Below are 12,228 nucleotides of genomic sequence, written 5' to 3'. Positions count from 1 at the left end.
GAAGTCTCAATGCAAACCTTGCCAGACCTTTCCATGAAAAGGTAAGAAGTTTCTTGAAACCTTGTCTTTTTGTTGAAGTGAAAAGCATTATTACATGTCTAGAACAGTTATCTGTTGTACTAGTTCAGCTTACATTCGTGTTTGTTATTTCTTTTTTTTTTTTTTTCCTTGGCCTCCTATTTTTTATTCAGGGACTGACGTGTTTCTACAAAAGGTGAATGACCTTCTTGGTTCAATCAGAAATATCCAGCTGGCTGACCTGCATGATGTAACACTGAACCAGCACAGCCAGGGTAGATGCAGGATTCCAGGTCCCTCCATGACTGAGGATGTACCACATTCCGGGGAACCCTGATTTTACTGCTCATGGGAAAATACATTTGAAGTGGGTGTTCCAACAGGGTGAAAAATAATAATTACCATAGAAAAGAAAGTATTTCCTTAGCATTTAGTATAAAGTAGATGTTCTTGTCCCTGCTATAAGGATGGACCTGTAAAGCATCAGCCCAAAGACCTGCATTTCTTATAATAGTGTTAGCTTTTGTCTCAAGTCAGTAAAGCACATGGCATTTCACTGCACTCTGGAGAGAAATCCTGTATATCTATCACTTCCTTGAGCTAGTCAAAACTTCTGGTTGGCTTCAAGAACTATAAATGAAGCAGAAGTTCCCATACTCCCAAAGGTTTTTGTGGATAATAGACAGGAAAGCAATTTAAGCTTGCTTTAGTCTTACTGCTTGAACAACACAGAAGAAAATACTATCTAAAGTAGTACACAGCTTTGAAACAACATTTAAAGCATGTATTCCAGATGCTAAAACATTAATCTGTATGTGTTACAATGCCTTCAGAAAAGACTTCAATATATACTATTGAACATTTATATGCTCCTGTGAACAATTTCATGTTTTAATTCTGTGAATGAGAATTATCATCTTAGTGGTGCTTTACACTTAAAAAAATATGCATAGATTGCACTGAATTTTTTCTGTGCTTTAGCTCTAATTTCACAATTTTTATTCCAAACCATTAAAAAATGCCAGGAAAAAAAAGATTGTTACCCATGCCAGAGTAGCTGGTTCATACTTAGCACAACAGCTCTCTGCCCATGCATGCACACATACATCAGAAGGACCCCAATCTCATTCTAGCATGTCTGACCTCAATCTCTCTGTGCCTTGTTGTATTTTGAGTTAGCAGATTATATGCATCAAGTTATTTGTTTCAGTATGACCAGTGAAGGCCTGCATGCTGCATATTTTCCTCTCAGCTTGCCACAATATAAGCCATAAGCAGCTTGATTATCTGACTTATCACAGTCATGACAGTAATAATACAATCCTAGTAAAAGTGAATCAGGGATAAAAATAGTCTCAAAAATAATTTCCTGGGATTTCCTGGGTTTCGTTAGTATTAAGAAAGAGCTCATAATAGCAAGAAAATTAATACTGTGGGGGACCACCAGATGGATGTTTTATTTTTTTAGTAACTAAATATAAACATGTCACAAGTCTTGCCATGAAAAACACAAAAATAGACAAAGCTCAGCTAAAATTCTTAAAACAAAACAAAAGCACCCATACTTTAGTTTACCAAATTAGCAGACAATGTTATGAAGGATTATGGCAGAAACATTATATGTCTCACTTTGTAAAATTTTTCTAAAACAAATAGCTGTTTGTCACACTGAGCTTAATTTTATAGTTTATAATCTGCTAAGAGTTTCTCATCAAATTATAGTATTGAAGGAACAGATTACTGCACAGCTTAATGAGGGTTCTTCCTTACTATAGTTCTACTTGATCCTTCAGCAAATCTCTTCCTTTCTTGGAAAAGGAGTAATTCATAAAGTGAAGAATAAAAAGTGCATTTTTTCCAGTTTCAGATACACAGCACATATCCACAACACCTAAAGGAGTATGTACACATCTGATTTTATTGTGTTTTCATGGATGATTGAATTTCCAGTTCAAAAGCAAAATGCAGTTTTCCCATCACTGTGAACCACAGAGTTTTCCTCCATCCTTAAAAACAAGAGGTTCTGGACTCCTTCTCCATTCCAGGTCTATGCAGATATCAGATACAAAAAAACATTTTATAATCTTAATTAAATGTTAAAAGTTTTTGATTAAATTTTACTATAGTTCAAGTTGGCAAAGGAAACTTCAGAACAATGAAACCATTTTAAATCATCTTGATCCAAAACAGACAGAAAGAAGCACATAATGAAATAAAGACAATATCCTAGAAAGGTAGACTTGACTTTGCTTTCTAACAACAAAGGAAAAGCAAAAATTCAGGTATTATACTGAGAAAAAGTTAGTCTGAGACCACAGAGATAGCTGATTTTGTTTGTATGAAAACTCATGAAATATTTTTACTTTCCTGCTGTGGTGCTTAGTCTTAATTGAAATAAAAATGCCCAAGTCAAAAGTCAGTCATCAAGAGGAGATTTGGGCACATATACATTTCTCTGTCAGATTTTTTTGTCAGTGGGCATATCTAAACATGGAACTGCACAGTGAATACAAATAGTTGCATGTTAGATTTCCAGTTAAATCAGAGTTGTTCCAAAATAGTACTGGTTTTGTTAAACCTAAGTTGAAAAATACATATATAAAAAAATAAAGTGATTGCTTCAATACATATTTACCAAAGCAAACCTATTTTAAAGTTGCAAGAACATGAGTGATGCTGTCTTTCAGCAGTTCTAAGTAAAAATTCCATTTTTTCATTATACTGCGTTAAAAAAGCTCAGCACCACACATAAGTAGAGGTACTAATTAATGCAGAGACTGCTAGCATGGTTCCCATGTTCCAGCTTATATTTTCTTTTCCAAGTTTGATCAATATTATCCTAGAGGGTAGTACCTTTCAAAATAACAAGACAAAAAGTCAGATGTAAACTGAACTGCAGAACAGGTATGAAAGTAAAATAAGTGAAACAGGAGGTAAATCACAAGCAAAAAAAAAAAAAAAAATTAAAGCTTTTTACCTCAGAAGAGGTCTATGAATCCTTAGTCCAAATAATTCTCTTGGCTTAGTTAAAACATTTGTAACTGGCCACAAAAAAACCCCATAATGTACTAACAAAGGCAAATTCACATACAGATCCCTCAATTTTCCTTGACAAAATACACTTCAGGAGGCATGAAAATCTGTCTTGGAATTCTCTTGGGAAGCAGATTTTCACAGATCTACTGAACCATCTGGTGTTCATAGATTACCAAAAGAAGCACTGAGATCATCTCTGAAATTACAGAGAAGTGGGCCAGGCCTGATTCCTGGAGAACTGTAACCATGAAAAGCAGCAGCTCTGATGCATTCAGTTAACACAAACTGAATTTGCCACCTTATGGTACCACCTAATCAAAAAGGGACAATATTGCCTCAATTGTTTTAAACATAGATAAGGAACACGCAAGAAGGTTTAAATAAATAAATAAATAATAGAAAATATAAGGACTGGAGTTTAGTACAAATTCATTAGAGCTTTTAGAAGCCCAAATCTTACTGATGTCAGTGAGCTCACAACTCAGAATTTGTTAATATTACTTAAAATTTGAGAGGAAAGAGAAAATAACTTTTGACAATCAATCTGTTTGGCAATCAAAAGAAAGATGAAGGAAGACCAAAAAGTGATTTGATTACAGCACAAGTGTCTCAAAGAGAACAAGAAGGGAACAAAAATAAAAACTCCTCTGCATAGCAAAGGGCTCTTTAATATAGTGAAGAAAGCCACAACAAATATTGTCTAAAAGCTGCAGACAAATTCATGTAGGAAGACATGAATTTTTAATAATGAGGTTGACAAAATCATCATTGAAAGAAGAAGGGATTTTTTTTAGCTTCTTAAAAACAGTGATTTTCTCATCTGCCTCCATATCCTCATCAGTAGGTTTCATATAGCACTTCTTTCATATGCAAGAATATAAATATATGCCTATTGGGACAATAACAATCTGTTAATATTTTATTTTATTTTCAAAGTGAAAGGTTTCTGCTGAAAAAAACCAAGTCAAAATTCATATTTTGGGGTTTTTTTTAGTTTTATGGTAATCAGGTTGGAGTGTGTTGATGTTATGCACAATAGTTAAAAAGTTCAATGGCTGCAGATAATTTACTGCATTCAAAAATCCAAAGAAGAAGGCAAATGTTTTTCTCAAGATAAAATTTTAAAATATTTAGTTTAGCAATTCTGGAAAGTAAGAAAGACAGTGTTTCTGAAAGCAATCTACAAAAAAAAAAAATCCTTAAATATTCAGGCTTCACATCCAGAAGTTCCTCTGGGTTTCCTGAGCACATCACATGACCCCTTAAAAAATGCAGACGGCACCATTATTTTCTCCAAATTATCATAAAATACTTACATTGTTATCAAAAGAACTGCTTTTGTGTTCAGTATGAGCATTTTGTCTTATAGTATTGTAAGAATTTAAACCCATAGTGAGATTTGATAATTGTGAAGAACAGTGAAAGCACACTGCTTGGAAGGAAGAAAATTTCTTCCATTTTCATCCCCACACCTGTCTCAAGTGATCATTTCAGCACCTTGGCAATTTCAAGTGATTCTTTACCAAACATGTGAAACAGTCCTTTTCTGATAAGCTGAGCTGAAGAAAAAGCAAAAAATATCTAACTTCTGATTTGAACAAACTGCCTGTTATTGATTCAGTTCTCAACAACATTCACTTCAACCCAGGCCCAACTTTTACCAGCAGATCACTGCTCCTGCAGCTACCAGTTCAGCTGGGAAACCACATCACTGTAACATTGTCAGAATTGTATAGTATTCAGCACACTGTTAGGATGGTATGCAGGAAGTAATCATTTAGCTATATTTTTGGTTACTTGCTGCTCCATGGCAGAATCCCAAGGAGAAAATCTACAAATCAAAACACTAATGAAAATTTAATATCTAGGATTAGATATTCCAGTGTGACAAACTATGAACCTAATGTATCTAAAAAATGGTCCTAATGAAATAAACTCCTGAGTCTACAATGTCCAAGTAGTCACTAAAGAATTATGGGTTGTTTGTATTACAGATGGTGTAAAGAAGTCCAAAGAGTCATAGACCCAGAAAAAGAAAGCTATGTTGTGGTAATAAATCTTGGAAGGGCCAGTAAGCTCTTTTAGTAGATTTTACAATAAAGTAGACAAGTAGAAAAATGAAATGCAAATGCCTAATTCTAGTAAAGGAGAAGGCATGAACTTTCATGCTCATAAGCTAATCAAATTTCTTTATTTAGTGAGTCTTCAGAAAAATGTCTACCAGTGTAAAAAATTCATAGTTCACTGAATCACAATAACTGTAGCAGCTACTAATTTGTTGTGGTTTTTTATTGTGGTTGTTTTGGGGTTTTATTTCCCAGAATTGTAAAAGGTCTGTGCAATTTTTATCTGCATCTAAATAAAATGTGTGGTATTCCCAAGTTTCTGGAAACATTTAAAACACTACTGAAGCTCATTTTACAAAACGAAATGCATTACCTTAAGCATTATTCAGTTACATGAAAACAATCTTCTTGCAACTGAGTTCAAGTATCACATTATCAGTTAGGAAAATAATGTTTTTCATTTATCGTTTTCTTGCATTTGAAAAAGGTTATATTACATTACTTATCTATATAATTCAAGTACACAGAAAATAATTAAAAATGTTTCATCCACAAGTCTAGCTCTTTCATCTAATGAGAAGAGTTAATGTTTCAACCTTTCTACTACTTGTATAACTGCTGCAAAACCACATGCTGGTAACACAATGCCAAGTTGCCCCTTCCCCAAAGGCAAGTCTTTATTTCTTGCAACCCACTTAAGCTTGTTGCTGAACATCAAAACCTACCTCCATCCCAGCCATTATACCTAACACATCGCTTCCTAAAAATAAGATTAATTCACTCTTCTATTGCCTATCTATATTTATTTTTAAAACTAGAATGACACAAAAAATTTTGAATATGTCTTTTACAGATCACTGTAGAAGAACATCTGCTGCTGCAACTACTCCTGAAATACAGATTGACATGTATGTGCTATAGCTGCTAGGCAGCTCTGTTGAAATAATTTGGACTATAAATAGGAAGAAACAGATCATTGACAGGAGATACAGCCTTATGGCTCTTTCTATTTCATCCCCCAGCATTAATACACTCTTTGTGAAAGAGACTGTGACTCTTGACTTCAACTTTAATTGCCCTCTGCGAGAAGGAAAAAAACTTTAGCCTTTAGAAGCACAGAGTATTTCTGTGGATTCAGAAAGCATTTGAACAGATACCTATGGAAATGTAATCTGCAACAGAAAGCCAAATATACTATGCCATCATTTAAACAAGATCCTACTGCCCCCAACCCCTGCATTCCTAAATAAAAACTTGTATATTTCCAGAAACTGCTAGAAATCCCCAGTAGCAGACTGAGTCTGTATCTTGACTTCAAAGAATCTTGAAAGCCATTCAACAGATGGGTCTGGAATATGTTTACCTTATCACCTGCACCTGAATAGAAGAACACTCCCTTCAACATAGCAAGTGAGTGCAAGCTTTAGAAACCTGTTCTCAGTTGGTCAGGGCTTTGGTAACACTGGGAACGCTTAGTTTTAATGGCTAGAAGACCGGTTCTTCTCTCTTGCCTGACAGCTATTGTGTACAGACCACTAGAGTCATCCTGCTTTTCCTTGTAGAAGTCCTATAACCCCATTACAAATCTTGATTCTTGGGAAGTCTCTAATCTGCAGAAGTCACACTGACAGCTCAGCTTAAGATACTGCTATGTTGGCCCCTTCTACAGACACACACATCAAGAACATGTATGAAGAGAAGATATGAAAAAGAATGTAAAGACAAAGACACATAATTTATCTTAATTTTTAGTGAAAAGCTCTAATTACACTTTGCCTGAAACAGACTTTTCATAGTGATCTATTATCAAACTCAATTTTAGCTCTACTCGCAGAAGTAAAAAAGAGGTATTTTGCTTAATTTTATTTTCAAGTGAGGATGCAATACATGAAAAATAAGTACATATTCATATTATATATATATACATAATATGGAATGCAAATACTTCACAGTAGGATTCTCCTGTTAAGAGCTGAAAGTGCTTTAAACATAAGAGCATCAATAGTAATATCTTTAGTGTAACAGAGAGTTATTTCAATACAAAAGCCTGAAGAAGCCATGTAAATTGGTGTTTATGCCAGCATAATCAGGTATCATCTGTGGAAGCACTTTTAAAATTAAAACAGCAATTATAGTACATTGCATAAGGACTTGGACAGAAGCTTGTTATATCAGCTTCCTTTTTCATCTCAATTAGGTGGTAACATAAAACAATTTTACGACTCCAAGTGCATTTTTCAAGCTTATAGAATAAACCAAAAGAACTTGGACTGCTCAGAAAAAGAACATCATTGTTAGAATGTAAATCCAGGGAATAAGATTAATGTTTATGAAATATTTTCATGAGATCATACAACACCTGAATCTCTTTTTAATATATAGACAATAAAGAAAAATATCAATGGCCAGATATTTTTGCATATCCTTCAAAGTACTTTTAGGACTTCTCAGATTCTACACTGTATTAATAAAATAAGTATAAGCTTAGTACTTACCTCCAGATGCATAATCATTGGGAAGTTCAGGATAAAGTTTGTTTGTGTTCTTTTTAGCTAAAAGAGAAAATAAAGTAGTGACTTATATGACACGCTAACATATATTGTTATATTTTGTATACTGCTCTTCGGATAGAGTTCAACAGTTATTAAATGCTTGCAGTTAACTAGGAACCAGTGCAGAAGAAAGAAATACAGACTTTGCCTCCCATCCTTAACCAGAGAATTACATTAACAAGAGAAGGTGCACAGTAAAGCTTCATTTTGAATGAAAGCACTTTGTTAAGACAAACTGTTAAAGAGCCAAAATTCTGCCTCTTTTGCTCTACTCTAATGATTAAAAGATAATGACAACCTAAAGAGAAACTACAGTTTCCAGAAAAAAGAAGTTTCTAGAACTTGGACCAGCAGTTTCTAGGACTGTTAGTTTTACTAAGACATTCCATTGTACTTGAGACTCCTATGTATCCTGTATCTATTAATATTTCCTTTGAATCACTACATGATTCTGCAACTATAAAAATACTGTTTCTATAGCAAATCTGTCAGAGAGAAAAGGTTTGCTAATATAAAACAAAAAACCAAATCCTTTAGTCTGTATCAGTCATGGCACTACATCAACATGCTTTTGGTGTTTATCCAAGGAAGAGTACTTAAAAAACATTTTTATAGAGGCAGCTGCTATAATAACTGCATAGTATTAATTAGCTTTAATGCTCTAATTTTATGAAGAGAATTAATTAGCCATTATCAAAAATTTTCACCTGGTGGTGTAGGTCTAACAGTGGGTTTAGGTGGCTCTGGTCTGGTTGATGGTCTAGCAGGTCGTTCATTTACCTAAAGTACACAAGTTTTTTAAAAACATAGCATCATATCTGGACAGAGATTGTGACTTCAGAACCTAGAAGTACATCAAGTTACACTGAAAAAAAATTAAAATTACTCTTTCTCTACTGAACTTGTAAGAACTCAAAAAGCATACTAAACACTAGTGATATACACATGACACTGAAGTAAATCACCATGGGTTTAACAAAGCTGAAAGTAAATGCTTGTCTATCAGTAACATCAACACCTGTAAGAAAACATCTTCTACAGTCTCAGTATTACATTATAAATGTGATTGTTTGAATGGAAGACAGAAAAAGTAGGAAAACTAAGAGTATCCAATTTGCAATTAACTTGACTAAAAATACTTGATCAAACATTCCTGATCATCACCTCAGATTTGATAATGCACAATTACAAAACAAGGATGCGCTTTGCTATTCTGGAAGATGCAAAGCAAACCCAGCAACACTCTTGCCCCCAAGAGCCTAGCAGGGAAATACTTGAACAAATGTTCCGTATGAGGTAACTGACATGTGCTCCACCTTCAGTCATCCAACAGATGAACATCAGCATTGACACTGACTAGGAACAGCTTAGAAACAGGGAAAGCCTATGTGAAAAAGAAGAACATAAACCCTTCTTTGTTCCCTTACAGATTTTCCTGGATTATTTTTTTGCTCTTCATTTTCATACACTTCAGTGAAGGATGCTAGAGTTTCATAAAGATCATCTGCTTGAGCAGGGAAAGGCACATCACCAAGCAGGATGGCACTAGCACGAATGTCCTGCCCATAAAACCTGATACAAAAAAAATAAAGACTATTAGGTATTTGATTATTATTACATTTTAACTTCTAGATAAATTCCTTTTGTGTAAACGCTCCCTATCTCCATCCCTAGCCCTGGATTTTTCCTATGCTCATATACTGAGAAATGACAGAACTATTTCAAAGTTGTAAATTTTGAAAACTGACCACAGCCCCCATTTTCCTGCACCACTTGGGAGGAGGAGGTATAGAAGCTGTGATTGAAGTGGAGCCCAGTAAGATGGAAGGTGTGTGGGGGATAGGTGTTGCTTTCTAGATTTTTTCTTATTTGTCATTATCCTATTCTCTTATTTACTGAAAATAAAATAAACTAATTTCCCCTTGATGAGGTTGGAGTTTTTTTGACTGAAATAGCAATTGGTAAGTGATCTCACTGCCTTTATCTCAACTTATGAGTTCATCATCATACCTTTTCTCCTCTCATTCTGTTGAGGAGGGGGAGTGACAAAGCAACTGGGCTGGCATGTGGTGGCTAGCTAACTAAGGTCAACTTGCCACAGATAAATGATCCCTGAACATTTAGCATCATCTCAACACCCACTGCAAGATGTCTAAATTGAAGAAACCCTTGTCCCTCAAGAAATTCTAAACTAACATAGTATGTTTCCACAAAAAACACTTTTTCCAAAGTGAATGTGTCCTAGTTAATTCTGTCACTCTGCTTTTGCTGAACCTTATAGATATTAAGAGAGCTTACTTGCGATTTGTTTCTTTCCTTTCAATTAAACAGGTTCCTTCCAGAGATACGCCTGCGAACAGCCCTCGAGATTTGCAGTATGTATAGACAGCAGCAGAGCTTCTCAGGGCAACATCCCCTTCTAAGTTTCTGGAAGGAAAAGGTTTTGGTTGATATTCTTCAATACAGTTTTCTAGCATGAACAGCAATTGTCTTTTTCTTTTAATCCTTCATTTTATTTTTACCCTATTTTCAGACAGAAGCACAGAAAAACACTGCCTCATATGAATGCTCCCCATCTGGTCTCTGAGAGACTGGACTGTTCATGGTTTATGACTCAAAACAATCAAGGAGGCTCCAGGGTGATTTGCTCAGGCCAGGTTTACATCCTTTGAGGAGAGGTGAGTTTGGATGTGCAGTGAGATTCACACAAGACAGAGAGGGAGGCTGCAAGCCAGGCTGATTAGGCAAATCCTGCAAGATGGGATGGCACCATTTATCATGGTAATTGTTCTCTCTTACATAACTCCCAACCCCTCCCTGGGGAAGGTCTGATGGGCATAACTGACTCAATGCACTGACAAGAGAGGTAGCTGTCATACGTGAGAAGGGATCATAAACCATCAAAGATCCCCAAAGCACACTCAGACTGATTCCTGAGGCTTTACACCAAAGGACTGAATGTGATGCAAAGGGATGCAACAGATCAGAGCCTGTGGCAAGAGACACTGTCAAACTTCCCAACCAGGGGAGGTACCTGGATGCTCCCAACCAGCCTGAACATATCCATTGAACAGGCATCCATTGAACTTTAAGCCTCGTGGAGCCCTCACCACTGAGAAGACCAGAAGAAGAGATCAACAGGGCACTGTCAGGATCCACAGAGAGGTGATATTTTCTACTCAATGTGTCTTTCTGTCACTTTTTCTCTCCTTTCTTCCTCTTTTTTATTTTTTTCTCTCTCTCTCCCCCACTCACATTTACTGTTAAATAAAATCCATACTATTGACTTCAGCATATGGTCTCACTTGCATCTTATTTGGGCAGAGGTATCTCTGTAATAATTTTAATAACTGGATCCTAACAGCCTCCTCTGAAAACTATTAAGCCACACTTTAATCACATTTTAAAATGATCTGATTATGTTTGGACTGGTGAAACTCTATTCAATATTTCCAAATCCTCCTAGACTTTATGGTCAGCACAAACACTTCAAGTGAGGCCTTACTGAGCCTCAACAGATTTGGAAGATTACAGTATTTGTCCTTCACAAGATCACATAATATTTTAGGTTTAAAGACAGTCATCTCAAAATGGATACAACATCAAATTGAAAGAAGGTTGCTCTGGACTTTGTCCAGACAGTTTTTGAAGAATTCTAAGGATATAATTCCACAGACACTCTGAACAACCTGTATCAGCACTCAACTTTATTCGCGTCAAATTTCTTTTTCTCATATCCAGTCAGAACCTTCCTTGTTTCGATATATGACTACTACCTCTCATTGTCTTGCCATGCACCCCTGTAAAGAACTGGGGTCTGTCTTCTTGGTGATGCCCTGTTGGGAATGCAGCCTCAGAAGGTCTTCTCTCATCCAGGTTCAATAAGCTGAGCTCCACCAGCCTCATCATTCACATGCTGCATTTACCTGGCCATTTAGGTGGTGGTTCACTGCACACACTCAGGTTTATAAACAACTTCCTGCAGGGCTACAACTCAACACAGTATTTTAGGCACAGTCTATAAAATGTCAAGTAAAGGGGAACAATTATTTCCCATATCTACTGGTTTACAGTCCTGTTAATGCAAGTCCCTACACTGTTCACTGCCTTTTCTATCAGCAATCAACTGCTGACTTAGCCCCACTGCCCACCAGGATCCCAGCGCCTTCTCTGTAGGGAAGCTGTTCAGCCTGACAGGGGTGCAGAACTTTGCACTTGTCCTTGTTTAATTTCACAGGGTTTCATGTCGGATCTTTACACTCTCTAGGGCAATTGCTCTGAATGGTGGCTCTACCCTGAAGTGTCCTGGCTGAAAACCCTAGTTTGGAATCATCCACAAACTTTAGGAGGATATTTTGCAGCTGCTCCTCTAGGTCACTGATAAAAACAGCAAGCAGGAGAGGTCCTAGAAGAGTCTCCTGAGGAATTGTAAAGAAATCTGGCTTCAGACTTCAACATAAACCATTTACCATTGCTCTTCTAATGTGAGGATACAGTTCTTGTTTTGCAGTTCTGTTTGCTTGTCTTCCCACCCTGACACCTATGTCCCAGCTTGG

The 12,228-nt window shown here is 36.1% G+C and overlaps 1 protein-coding gene across 1 annotated transcript in view; it reads right to left on the bottom strand.

Annotated features, from left to right (window-relative positions):
- SH3YL1 (SH3 and SYLF domain containing 1) overlaps nt 1-12,228 on the bottom strand; it is a 40,917-nt gene that overhangs the window by 17,124 nt on the left and 11,565 nt on the right. The window contains exons 6-9 of the mRNA XM_031063928.1: nt 9,971-10,099; nt 9,100-9,244; nt 8,380-8,452; nt 7,616-7,672 (exon numbers count right to left, since the gene is read on the bottom strand). Coding sequence (XP_030919788.1) covers nt 7,616-7,672; nt 8,380-8,452; nt 9,100-9,244; nt 9,971-10,099 — 404 coding nt within the window. The remainder of the gene's footprint in view (nt 1-7,615; nt 7,673-8,379; nt 8,453-9,099; nt 9,245-9,970; nt 10,100-12,228) is intronic.

The sequence above is a fragment of the Geospiza fortis genome, unplaced genomic scaffold, assembly GCF_000277835.1.
Source record: "Geospiza fortis unplaced genomic scaffold, GeoFor_1.0 scaffold356, whole genome shotgun sequence".
NCBI classification, from domain to species: domain Eukaryota; kingdom Metazoa; phylum Chordata; class Aves; order Passeriformes; family Thraupidae; genus Geospiza; species Geospiza fortis.
This window is presented reverse-complemented; position numbering and strand designations above follow the sequence as displayed.